The sequence below is a fragment of the Phallusia mammillata genome, chromosome 1 (genome assembly GCF_965637545.1).
Source record: "Phallusia mammillata chromosome 1, kaPhaMamm4.hap1.1, whole genome shotgun sequence".
Classification (NCBI taxonomy): domain Eukaryota; kingdom Metazoa; phylum Chordata; class Ascidiacea; order Phlebobranchia; family Ascidiidae; genus Phallusia; species Phallusia mammillata.
The window spans coordinates 31,200,088-31,214,052 of record NC_137252.1 but is presented as its reverse complement, the minus strand read 5'-3'; the positions used below and the strand labels follow the sequence as shown (position 1 = coordinate 31,214,052).

Here is a 13,965-nt window from a genome sequence, read left to right as displayed (position 1 = left end):
TTACCGCACAGTCTGCTATTCAAACTATTTTCCCACTGTATTTGAGCTTTGAAATGTGAAATTACGTTTGTTAGGTTCAACTAATACCAACAGTCAAGTTGAGAAACTATAGTTTCTTTTTGATATATCAAAAAGCTGCCCATTGATACAAAGGGGGAAAACGTGTGTATAAAGTTTTGAATTTACTGCAGTGTTAAATAACGAAGAAATATGGAAAGATTAATTATTGTAAGCCCATTTTGGGTGATTTTTTATAGTTGGTTACAAGCAGTTTGACCCAAATTACCCTCGAAACTATTTGACGTATTGTTGTCACCAACCGGTTGTAGGTATCTTTCGTAGTAGCTGTGATGTCACTCTGACTCATGGGTTTGTTTTCTTACGTCAGCAGGTGGTTGCTTCGAAAACAGAGAACATGAATTGTCTTCTCTTCTTTATTTGAAGTAGAAAAACACTCAGTAATGTTATTACTCATTTTCACAAATGGTTTGTCTGTGATATAAAGCTCTAGCTTTGTTTTTAAAAAAGCTTAGATTTGTTTTTAAGGTTAGGTTACTGAGTCAAAAAAGTGGGTAAAGTGAGAAAGTCGTAAATGTAGTGAGAGGAAAAGTGAAAATGTGCAGATTATAGCAACAGAAAATGCATTAGAAAGGATTGGATTGCAAAAATTATCACAGTAGACTACGTAGGTACAGTTACGCGATTGCAATCCTATCCTTACATATCATCATGCTTACGGTAAGAAAGCATAACCACTGCATTGTCAGGAAATTTCAAGTGCTGTTATATTTTCATTCTTTGTGAAGAAACTGTAGGGGTTTCACGAAAGCTTAAATAATAACATAGGGGTGTAGCCTACCCTGTTGACAAAGGTAAATAATGACTAATTTTAAAAAGGTTAAAAACATATAAAGCCCAACTGATTACCCTTTTGCGCTCTAGCAGAACTCTGTGGTATTTTCTGTGTATCTGTTTCTATGATAGCAACCGTTACGTAGTACAGCTGTCGTGTTATTGTTTACAATCGAACAGTTAAGCAATGTATTGTTATGATTGCAAGTCTTAATGTGCTTGATATAATTACCAATTTGTGCAATAAACAAGGATGACCGTTTGAGAAAAAAGGTTGCAAGACTAGTTTTAACAATATATTGCGAATCTTGATTAACCGTAGAATCTACAATTTTAGAAACACTAGGTTAGCAAAATTGTTGACATTAAGGGTAAAAGTTATAGTACAAAGACAATAAACACTTACTGTTGCCATATTTAGAACAACTATGGACATGCAACAAAAGGATAGATGACAAAATGTGTAGGACTAATATAAACTAAGCCTTTGTAGTTTTTTATATTACTGTTATTGTTTTTAAACAATACAGTTTGAGTTAAAGAGCATGTCCGTTTTTGTCACATTTGTGCGCAGCTTCGATAACATTTCAACACATACTGGACAGATGGTACATATATTGCAATAAACTTTTCACTCGCAAGTCGCAACGCTTGTCGACGACAATAAGTTCCCCAAAGAAACCACTTTTTTAATCTCTTCCTATTGATTTAGCTCTATGGTTTTCCCCAACTTGCGTTTCAATTGTATGCACCACGTGGCGCGACGGGAAACTCATGGCAGGCCAGTAACTGATTAATTCATAGAGAAGGAAGTAATATCTTAAACACAGACCCCTTTGACTCAAGTGGGATATTTTGTGTTATGTGAAATGTTATATAATGCATACGGATATAGTTGGGAAGTAACAATTAGACGCTGACAGTCAGGTTTTCTTTGAACGCTGAGGTACAAATAAAAGGCGATATACGTATGAACTATGAAAGCATATTGTTGTAAAATAATTGGTGCAAAAGTGTAATGGAATCAGAAATGCAAGGTCGGATTTAAACTTAGGTTTAAATACAAAGAAACTTTAAGCTGCAGACAGGGCACTCTGTTTCGACGATGTGGTCTTATCAGTGCAGCTGGTGACGAGAGATCGACCGTATTAGCTATAGTGTAGCCATCCAACGGCACTCCAGTTTATTGGGAGTAACAATGAAAAAAAACATGGTCGAAACAGTATGCACTGTCTGCAGCTTATCATTTATTGGCTCTATGCTTTTACAATGAAACTTTATTTAATAAAAACTGGGTTGGTGCTGGGTTTTGGACATGTACTTTCGGATTCGGGCCCTAAAATCTGACCGGGACCGGTTTGTATCTTTTTTATTGAACCGATTAGAACAGTGGTTCCCAAACTTTTTCATTATTTTGTCAAACCGGTCCCTTTGCCATTATTTCGAGGGCTCGCGGTCCTTAAGCTGGAATGTGTATTTCAGAAAAACGAAAGTTGATTGCAGGATTTTCGCTAGTTATGCAAAATTGCCCATAATAATGATTTAAACACAGCTTGTGACATTACAGACAAGACAAAAAGCAGTACGATTGTGCGCGAACAATTGCATTTTTGATAGTTGTCATTTAATAAAGGCTATTGTTTAGCAATGGAGACAGTCGATTTCTCAATTCTCTTGATTTAAACTTATTCAGTGGCACAAACTGACGCTAAATAAGATTATAGAATTACTTTACCCGCTTCGCGGTCCCCCCAAAATTGCCTCACGGACCCCTAAAGGACCGCGGACCCCAGTTTGGGAACCGCTGGATTAGAAGGATTTAAAATTTAATTGCAGGTTGCACTAAACGTACTGAAATAATTGTTTACACTATTTGTAGTTATTACCTTAAACCAAAGATTTCCCATTTAAAAACCAGCAGACCAGCACGATGGCCGAACTCAAGGTATGCTTGGTATAGTCAACGGTCAAGTAGGCTACTTTAATTTTATTAGTTTAAACTGCGGCTATTTATTGCGAATGGGGTCGATGCACAACATTGATTCATATGGCCATAGTTGGGTCAATGGACGATCTACATATTTAGCAAAGCAAAATTGTAAGAAAAACCAAGTCATTTATTTTTTGTTGACCAACAAGCATGGGAAGTCGATTTTTTTTTGAATTCAAAATCGTTTAATCGGTTCCATGTTTTACAAACTTCGCTACACTTACTTCAGGGTGTGCAACCCGGTGCTATTTTTCTGCGACCTGACAATAGAGCGGCTAGAATCAGATACGAATTTTACTTGTCAACTCAATATAGGCATAATTGGTATGCAACAAAGTAAAATCGTCTTGTGTTACATAAAAGCGTCCAAATTATGGTAATTGTTTTTTTGCCACGAAGTGAAAAAGCTTGCGCACCCCTGCTTTACTTCATTAGGTTGAGCGAGAAATTCGCTACTGTTGTGCATGTTTGTGACAGTTGGCTTAACTAACACTTTTTACATTTATGTAGGGCTCTTTCCCAATGGAACCTAAAGTTATCCTGAGTGTACGAATAATAGAACATCGAAATATTTCACTGGGACGCTTTCACGATGCAGGTACAAAATTAACGTGATAGCAACAAAACAGCATAGAAATATAAACGATTTTTTGCTTGTAAAATACTACGCAAAGATGTTTAGGAATTTTCCTGACAACTAATATAAAAGTGTACATGTTCTTTTTGCATGTTGACCACAACAGAAAAATGTTAAGGTCAATGTAAATATTTTTCCCTGTTTTTGCCAACTACAATTCTTTCTAGTGCTGGACACACCCGACCCATACGTTACCGTTCAGTGCCCCTGGCTTGACAAGAAACATAAATACACGACGCCGGTTAAGGACAACCAGCCTACCGCAAAAGTGGAGGAAACGTTTCGTTTTATAATCCCTAAAGATAAACAACAAATACACAAACAACCAATAAAGGTGGTGTTTTCGTTGCGTTGCGACGTTCTTGCGTTACATTCTTTTTTCATTTGTTTATCGTGCACTGTACTACGCGCATTCGGTGTTATTTACCCTGATGAAGGCGACCTGCATAGGACGTCGAAACGTCGGAATAAAATTACATTTGCCAGAAGAGCTCTATAAACTTGGTACGCATAGATCTTCCTATTTTTACAAAACTGCTTATTAACCCAATTTTATGCCAAAAAACAAACAAATATTCGCTATACTCAATACGTTGTGACAAACCATGTAAAACACATATGTTTTGGGGTTCAGTTGTTATAATACCGCGGTGATTGTGTAAATTATGCCACAAATTTGCAGCAATATTCGGTATAAATTTGAACACAAATTATGTATTGTAGATTCATATCTACGACGACGATATTTTCTACGATGACGAAGTTGGAGAAATATCTTACGATGCAGCGAAATTGTGGATTGGTACAACTGTATTTAAAACATTTGTTCTGAAACACGTAAGTAAAATCTTTTTTCTGCTAAATCTGGGATTTTAGTGCAAACGAATAGTCTGAAGGTAATGTAGGTCAAACTGCTAAAAGGCACCCATTAAAATTTACCCGAAACGGGCTTACAATAATCTTTTCGTATTTGTTCATTATTTAACACTGCGGTAAAATCAAAATTTAAAACTTATGCATACGCCTTCTCCCCCCTTGTATACGGTGGACAGTATTTGATAGTTTCTTCACTTGACTATTGGTAACGGTTAAACTTAACAAACGTAATTTCACATGTCAAAACGCCAAAAAGCGTAGGATATTGTTAAAATAACAGACTGTGCGGCAAATAAGTAAACCGCTTAGTTATTCAAGCTCGGAAAAAACACTGTTTAACAAAGTTTTGACTGAAACGTAAAATCGTTTTTCTACAAAATTTGTGTTTCTAGTGCAAACAGATATTGCGTGAACCTGACATAAAGTGTTACAGGTGGTATAATTTTTCTTTCTCGCGTAGAAACATGGAGAAATCGATGTGGAAATCTCGAAATACGTTCAGTAAGTTCTTGAAATGATAATAATACCGACAGGAAGCAATTACACTGCGTTCGTTATCAGAGAACAGCCTGATTTTCGCTGGTCTGAAGACTTATGCGACGGTGAAAAAGAGTTCATGAGACTTAGAATGCCCAAAGTTAGAGACGGAATTCAAAAACTGCTAGGAGAACAATTGCAAGAATTCGAACGTGAACAGGTAAAAATTTAAAGCCAAAACGGACACCCATACCAATATTTTTCGAAGTTTTTTTCTGTAGCACCCGCCTAACGACTTGTTGATTTCACAGCGCTGGAGAAAACTCGATGACAGCCATGGCTCTTACAGATTATATTAACTCACTATTTCATGCTAGAATTGTCAATAATACGAAAACATTTCATCGCTCTGCCTATGTTAGAAGATTCAAGAGATATATGACCGAATTTCTTTTTTTGGTCAGATTTATGCCATCTACCCATTGTCATTTTTCACGGGGTTCGAACCCAGAACGCTTCCGGGGACGAATCCCGATCGAGGGTTTTCATGTCCGTATGTGGGTCAGGAGCGCCGGACCCGTTACTGCCCTTTTGTTTTTCAGTGCCCTATTTATTGTTGCAACCGACCCATTTCAATAACCACTGGGATATATCTACATCCGGCCTGTAACGATGTTCGTTTGCCTATTTATGTGATTTGCAGACCCCAGTGATATCAGTCGTTGGATCTGGTGGCGGTTACAGAGCCATTATTGGCATGAGTGGAGGCATGGCCGCTCTCAAAGACGCAGGAGTATTGGATACTTTGGCTTACGTTAGTGGCCTCTCCGGTTCCTCATGGTAAGACTTTGATTTTTTCAATTTTCTTCATTCGAAACATGCAATTAGGCTGGTCATTGGAACTTTATTGAAGTTTGCCTTTTGGAAACATATTGCAACCATTTCTGCAGGTACTTAAACAGCGCCTTTGCACATGACGGTGTAAGAAACGAAACACAAGATGAATACCATGAGTGGCTCAGACGTCAGATGAAACAAGATGCCTACGACGATCTTCTAGATCTTTCTACTTTTAGCCATTATGAGTAAGTCAAGGCTTTGATGAAATATCTCATTTTCGGGATGAAAAGTGACTAAACGTTTCACTTCATCCTTTTTTCACTTAGCAACTTGGCCAAGACGTTAGGTTAAAGGCACAAAAGTATTTTTATTTAGACCAAATCTTGTAGGCTACAGAAAGGTAAAAAAGTATAAGAGAATAAGTAACCAGAAGTAACTCAACGGTGTTGCATTGACGTACATTTTTTTATCGCTGTCAATGCAGAAAGAATTTTCACTCGGTCAAGAAAGTCTACAAACAACCAACATCTTTTGTTGATTATTTCGGCTATGTGGTCGGAAACAAATTGCTGGACGAGGTGGGTGAAGCCAAAGATTAAATTTATGAGATAAAACTGGAGTAGATAATGGTAGTACGGAAACAATAACTATTGGCCGTTTACTAAAGCTTTTCTCTCAACTGGAATTTGACAACCAACAATGAATTTTTACAAATCAGGCACGAAATTATCCCCGAACCGCACCTATAAAACCTTGCCCTACTTGTTACTCTGTAGCAATATACAAAAATATTATATATTGCTTGCCTTACTGTAATACAATGTAAATTTACTTTCCAAGTGCTGTAAGGTTTGCAAAGACGCAATTCGCCGTTTCCACAAATTATGCTTAGCCGAACCAACCCGCCAAAAACCCAGAGTTTAAAAACATGTCATCGCTGAAAAACGATCTTAAATTTTGCTTATTTTCATGTGACTTTCTGTAATCAAACAATACAAGCCCAAATTGACACCAGATCATTGTCGCAGAAAATGCACAAAACGATGACTGGCCTTAGAGAAACCATCTCGGGGGTAAACGTCCCTTATCCTATATTCACTGCTGTTCATGCAAAGGACAAGGAGCCAACCCACGAATTTTACGGTCAGTTGCTTTTTATATGCCTGTGTACATATAAAATTTACTGTAAAACAAAACTCGCTGATCTTAACAATCAAATTTGCAAATGTCAAATATTAAACATGAAAAAAATAACAAGTGAAGAACTGTTCTATTTAAAACTATATGTGATCTAAAATAACCAAGACAAAACATCAACAAAGGTTGTCATAAGCCCTTGCATCAATTGCAACAAATAAACGCAAACTGAGGTGACAACAGTAACTCATGTTGCTCTGCATTACAACAAGATATAGCTGGCACCACATTTACTTCATTTATAACACGGAGCCAAAAATTATGAATATTTCAACAAAGTTCGAGTCGAGAACACACCGCACGAGATCTCTATGCCGAGGTTTGGTGTCAACATCGCAACTGAACAATTCGGTTCACACTGGGACGAAGGTGTCATCACAAGGGAATGCCCCGAATTTCCACTGCACTATTACATAGGAAGTTGCGGCTGTGCCTTCTCTATTTTACTGAGAACGATGGTGGATTTCGGCACCGAAGAAAACCCAGAGTTTGTCCATTTAGTCGGTAAGAAAAATTGTGAAATAGCCTCAAGAAAAGCAATAAGGTAACCAAGTCAACCAGATGATATAAACTAGATGTTTTTGTTTATATATTTTACAGATGAATTACGTCATCATGGGACGCGCTCCCCAGCTATCGCTTTGGTAAGTACAGACCGCTATACCACAATAAGTATCGCTTATTTCAGAAGAGAAAAATTAATTTAACAATGAAAATCCTAAAAAAACGATATTACCCTTTGTATTTAATTTATGCCTTTTTTATCACTATAAAATAGCTACGGTTCTATTTGAATAAGGAAGTATGCTTTTAAGGCAGTGGCAAATCGCAGACGAATGAGACCAACTATGATCAGACGACAATCAACAATAGACGAGGACGCAACGTCGCTTCTTCCCAAGGGACTGCTCAACGATATCAGGTCAAAATTTTTCTTTAAAAAAAAAATATGTCCAATGTAAAGCTGCACGGAGCTAGTCATTTGTTGGTTTAATACTTTTACAAGTCCAGTGTATATTGCAACACCATACACGGATATGTACATAAGTTTAATTCGAATATTACGGCCCCAGAAAACGGGAAAACCGAAATCATTACAACAATAAAGCTTTTTTACGTGTGTTTGGTCGTTATGCTTCTCATTAAACGTTTTTTGGCCTTTTTGAAGACCCAATGTGGTCAAGTTGCTGATTGGTTATTAAAATTATAAACAAGTATTACACACGTAATTGACCCGCTGGCCATAGGTTGCCGACTCCTACACTCAGCATGCTTATTGCTTGGGATTTTGACAATCTTTACACGGTCCAATGTAAAAGCAAAACAATAAGTAGCGTGCAACTTGCAAACTTTTTTATAGGAACTCGGAATTGTTTGAAGACCGAAACTTTCTTATTGACCGAACAGCGATTGTAACAAACTTTGCTCACAACCTTCCTGCGCTGCCTGAAGTTTATCCCAAAAAACAAGATGTTGGACACAAATCAGGTATGAAACTCCAAGCATACAGATGCAACGATTTTAGTGAATCGCAAATTGTTAAAAACAAAATCCTAAACCGTTTCATAGCATTACTGGAGCAAATATTGCAAGTGAGCGCGAAACTATAGGCAAATCGGAGATCCTATTAACCAATATTATCCATATTTCAATTTTGACGACAACCGCAGCAAAACACGGTTTAAAATTTGACCTAATTCACTTCTTTATTGTTCCAAATGTAAAGTACTGAACCGTCTTACAATTTTTAAATTTAGCAGTCCAATTTAAAAGTCAGCGTATCTTAAAGCCTGTCTTAGTTAGAATTACCTGATAAGCCTAAAGCCTCAACGTTAAGGATGTCTTCGATTAAATATCTCATTCAACTTGTGTATCATCCATTTATTTCCAGATTTCCACAAAGCGATATTGGAGCGAATGGGCCACAGGACCAAACAAGCAATCGACACTGAAGAAGAAGAAATATCAATTTGTGATGCGGGTTGGTGTTTTAACGTGACAAGAACAACGCTAAAGTTCATTAATGTTTTTCCCTATTTGTTTCTAGGTATTGTGAAAAACGTAAGCGTGGAATGCATGCTTCGAGATTCACGAAGGTCTGACCTCATAATCGTGTTCGATATGAATCATTACCTCAACGATGAATACTTTGATTACATGGTAAAGGTGGAATATTTCATTGGCTTACAATACGAACTGTTTCTGTTGACTTAAAAATCACTCTATTGCCCGTTTGGTGTATAATTTGACTTTTTTTGTTTTACATTACTTTGGTCTTCGAATGTGTTAGTGAAAAATTTGTTTCTACATGAACAAACTTGCAAATGCAAAATATATTTATGTCTACCTCTATTCGGACTTGTGCTTTTGATCCTACCAAAAAGAAAGCAATTTCAAACAATAATTGCAGTTTATGGCTGGTTCCATCTTGCTTAAACCACTCGTTTTTTCTTCGAAATAACTTTAGACCTAATACATATTGGTAACGGGTTGTGGTACAGTAAATATCAAAACGCCATGCTTTGCTGTAAAAGAAACGCTTTAAACCAGTGGTTCTCAAACTCGGTTTTCGGGGCCGCGTGCGGCTCCCAACTACTTATTTTGCGGCTCGCACCAGACCTCAGAAAACCCCCAAACATTGCTATTTTAGCTTTCAAGGTAACAATCTTTAGTGATTTCTTAAGATTTCGTTTTTTTTGCGGCTCCCTACACACTTAAAAAATACCATTTGGCCCCGACAATAAAAACGTTTGAGAACCACTGCTTTAAACCAACCTACTACAACTAGAGATAAAAAATAATACCAACAAACCAAAACATTCTTTCCATTTTCCGCTACAGCCGATCCTCCAATCAGCGGAGCACGCGTGGCGTGACGGGCTTCCTTTTCCACCAATCAACGTCAAGGAACTGGTTAATTCCCCTCCAAAAGAGTTTCTGGTGTTTGAAAGTGACAGCGATGATTGCCCAACAGTGTTGTGGTTTACTCTGTGCAACAAAAGCTTTAAAAACCTTAAAAACTATAAGCCAAAGCGACCATTTGACGGTAAGAATATTTATACTTATTCAAAGCTATATAATAGATTTTTCTACCAAAGTACATAGTATAATTTGATCTTTACGCTCAAATTATTTTATCATCCCCGTGATACAGGGGCAAAGTAGTTTAAAGCATTTAACCTGATAATAGTATACTGCCCGGTAACGAACTCCTCGCGGACCGGCGGTTGCCGACCACTGCTTCAAAACACTTGTAGTGGCTATAACCAATGATAGACAAAATCTTCGAACAAAAGCAATCTGTCAAGGTAAAGAAATACTAATTTCGCCTTAATGGCATCTTAAGTTCCCGGAAATTGAAATAAATGCACACTGATGTATAGATGAGCGTTAGTCCAATCACGGTAAAAATAAATGATTTGATTAAACTTATTTATTTTTCAGCATCTAAAAACGATGGTCGACCCTTCAATGATTTTCCAGTGTTCAGCAAAGATGGGAACTACAGCACTTACAAATTTAACAACACCGGTCTTCAGTTTGACCAGCTTCATCAACTGATGTATCACAATGTTACATCACACATTGAGGTATATGCACGTATACCATTCGAGTTAAATGGCCACAAGCGGTTTAAATTTGCAACCTTGCTTAAACAAACCGTCTTTTTGTAAAAAGCAAAGTTTGTGTTAGGGCTAAGTTTAGTAACGAAATATAGGAAACATTGGATCATTTAAACCAACTTGGTTTGGTTATTAATTATCTTGTCTCAGCTGGTTGGGAATAGGAAAGGTTGTGTGGGCCACAATGATATGGCTGAAAAACGTGCGGTGGCCACAGAAAAAATTTGCCATTTTTCTTGGGTTAAATCACCTAAAATTCCGGCTAAACGATTATCGAGTTTTTTCTTTCTTTGGTCTAAGTGTACAAAGCTAAGCAAACCGGTTTGTAAACTGTGGAGGAATAATTTGGTCGGTGCAAACTCCACTGGTCGTTTTCTAGTAAAAAAAACTTCAAAAACATAATCTGCACCCTTTAACATTCAAAAAAGGATGTTTTTCGTTTATAGGACATAAAGAAGCACATCGCTCAAGCAGTAGAACGAAGAAAAATGCGTTTACAGAACGGAAACGCCTAAATAAATTCGAATCTATAGCTGGAAAATAAAACAAATGACCTCAAACACAAAATCTATACCCTGAAGAGACCCTGGACTTAATATAATAGACTGTTGTAAATACACCTGTAGGTACATTGCATTAAAGACGATCCTTTGGAACGTGTTGTCCACTGTAGCCCATCATACTGTATACCGTTATATAATACTTTTTTATTCCATTGTGCAATGTTTTACATATAAAGGTGTTGGGTACGATTCTATTTTTTGACAATAAAGCACTTACTGGAATGCAGAAACTGGAATGATACGTCGACTCTATAAGAGAATAGAAACTGTAAACATACGTACCAGGACCATGAGTTTGACGACCCTGTTGCGTATTTTAAAGTATTTAATACAAAAGCGTCTTTGAGTGAGACAATTCCTCCACTTATATCAACAATGGCTGTGTAACCGCCGCTAGATCCAACACCTGATATTTTGCAAGTCTGTAAAACACATAACTACCTTAAATTGATATGGTTTGAGTAAATGGTGGTATGATAACTTGAACCAGTGTAACCAGGATCATACCACTATACGGTTAAAATCAGGCGATTTTTCTTCTAAACTCAGGTGCAGTGCGTCTTTGACTTTGGGTTTTAAACATGGACCTCTATTGGTTGATTATTTCTTAGCTGTTTCTTTGCATCAATTATTGAAAGATTCCGTTAACTTTGAAAGTGAAACTATTGTTATTCACCAACGTTAAATATTCCCCTTTATTTTCAACGGACAATGCACATTGTTGTATGGATTCGGGGTATCAGGCTTTTTACCATTTTTTAAAATATTAATTGCATACACTTTAAATTGATTTATTGCTTGATTTTTACAATGATTGCCCTTCGTGCGACTGTTCGTGAGAAAGTTAGCCTACAACCTAGTAGCCTAAAAGGTTATAAACATGTAGGCTTAAGAAAGGTTTAAACACATCTGTGTGATAAAAATATTTCTACACCTGATAAAATTGCTACAAAACTTCTGTATGAACGATCCTTTCTATAATACGATGTTGTAAATTAAAACAGTTGCAAATTACTCAAACAAACTGGCGAATATAAGAGTCGCCAGACGTATTGGGCTATGTGATATGTTGTAGAACGTTTCGAAAAACAATGAAATATTGCTCAAGGAGGACCTCTGTCACAATGCACCTTTGAAGTATCGAAACTGCCTTGTAAATGTTGTCAACACTTTTTTACCCTTTGTCATGACCGACATATTTTTATTACCGTATCCCTATGGCAGTTCAATACAAAGTTGTAGGTTAGGCCGTTTTTTCGCGAACATATTCCGGGCTGTAGTTGCAAAAGGAGGCCTAATACAAACTAGACTTATCACTAGGCCAAATATATGTCGTAGTTTTACCTAGTTAATTTATGTTTCGGGCCTAATTAGGGTTTTATTTGAACAAAATGTCGGTTCCGGACTATTTTGGAATTCGGACCCAGTTTTAGCCGCACTTACTCAGGTTCACTAATTACTTTAAGGTGAGCATACTCTACAAATCTAACAAAAACAGGCTCAAAATATTGCAGTATTCGGACGTATACATTGCACTTTTAACGCCTCAATATAGTACAGACTATTCGGTTTGCTGAATCGGCCATATTTACAAGATTCGGTTTCGACCGATGATTTGTTGCCTCCGGCCGAAACCGAATCTTGTAAAAATGGCCGATTTTACAAACACAATTTCAAAGCGTAAAACGTGTCTTTTCTGCTTATAAGATACCACAAACACTTTCAAACTACGCCATAACTAATTTGCGTCAACTATTATGATTTTAAAAATATTATCGTTTTTTCCACTTTAGATAATAAGTAAGTAATCCGTTAGCCGGCTGGCAACATTAACACGCAAAGAACGAAAACTAAAATGATCTTGAAAAACAACTTATCTGTTGTGTAACACGACTGTTTACCTTGGAAAATAGCTATGTTTTTATGTCATGACGGACCGTTCGACTTCGCATGACGCCACAAATGATTGGGCTGAATTTATTCTGCAAAGCTGCCACACTATTCTGTTTCAGCAGACCCAAATTAAGTAGATTCGGTGCATCTCTACTCTACTCTAGTCCAAATGGTTAGGCCATCGCTTTAACACCGTTTATTCTATATATATCTAGACTGGTGGTAACCTTTGCTTTAGCTCAGAAGAAACGGAATGCCTTTTTTTTCTAAACTGTTAGTTCTTGGCATTGTTTAGACCTGTCCGGCTAAGCATTTGCCTAAAAGAGAACTCCATTGTGGTAACTGGGATAAGTGTTCATTAAAAGGAAGTCAGCGCATACAGCAAACAAATATATCTGGGTAAGAAATAAATAATACAGTCTAAGCTTAAAGCAAATAAAACGTTTTTCTCCAGGAATTCAAGTACATTATTTTACGACTTGGTACGCGATGGAAACAGTTGGTTTGTTGGATAGATTGAGTAATTTTGTAACACGTAACTTTTGAGAAAGAGAAACTGGAAATAGCGTACATATTAGCTGCTTATGATTGGATGCAAAAAAGTATATACTGCACAGCCCGGCAATAATAGTTTTATCAAAAAGGTGGAGTACGTAAGCTATTTTTCACTTTACTTTCAAAACAAAAATGTGATTAAAGTAAAAAATACAGCAAATCTCGTAATTTTGGCAGTGCATTAAGCAAGTCTAAACAATTAGGTGAAACCAATATGCTGAAGGTAGTTGCAATGCGCTACATGTAAACTGAATGTAGAAAAACAGCATATACTTTCAATTTTGGTAAATCTTTTTCATTTAAAGCAGGGGTTCTTAAACTGGGGGGCGTGAAGGGTTCGCAAGGGGGGCGCAGCACAATCTGGCTGCAAAGTTTTCACTTGCAAACAATTGTAAATTAATGCATTGGAATTATGTCGGCACTGATTTCGAACTTTTTGTTTAAAGTAAACGCTTCATTACT

At 37.0% G+C, this 13,965-nt stretch overlaps 1 protein-coding gene across 1 annotated transcript; it reads left to right on the top strand.

The window, feature by feature from the left end:
- The first annotated feature begins 3,286 nt into the window (after positions 1 to 3,286).
- On the top strand, positions 3,287 to 11,285 carry LOC145217273 (cytosolic phospholipase A2-like). Its single transcript, XM_080084558.1, has 18 exons — positions 3,287 to 3,440; positions 3,647 to 3,813; positions 4,203 to 4,316; positions 4,816 to 4,856; positions 4,917 to 5,052; positions 5,536 to 5,672; positions 5,783 to 5,917; positions 6,157 to 6,250; positions 6,701 to 6,815; positions 7,149 to 7,373; positions 7,470 to 7,513; positions 7,685 to 7,791; positions 8,230 to 8,357; positions 8,761 to 8,850; positions 8,917 to 9,029; positions 9,711 to 9,915; positions 10,314 to 10,459; positions 10,939 to 11,285. Exons 1-18 carry the CDS (start codon positions 3,365 to 3,367, stop codon positions 11,005 to 11,007), a joined length of 2,142 nt encoding a protein of 713 aa, XP_079940684.1. The 5' UTR covers positions 3,287 to 3,364; the 3' UTR covers positions 11,008 to 11,285.
- The last annotated feature ends 2,680 nt before the right edge of the window (positions 11,286 to 13,965 follow it).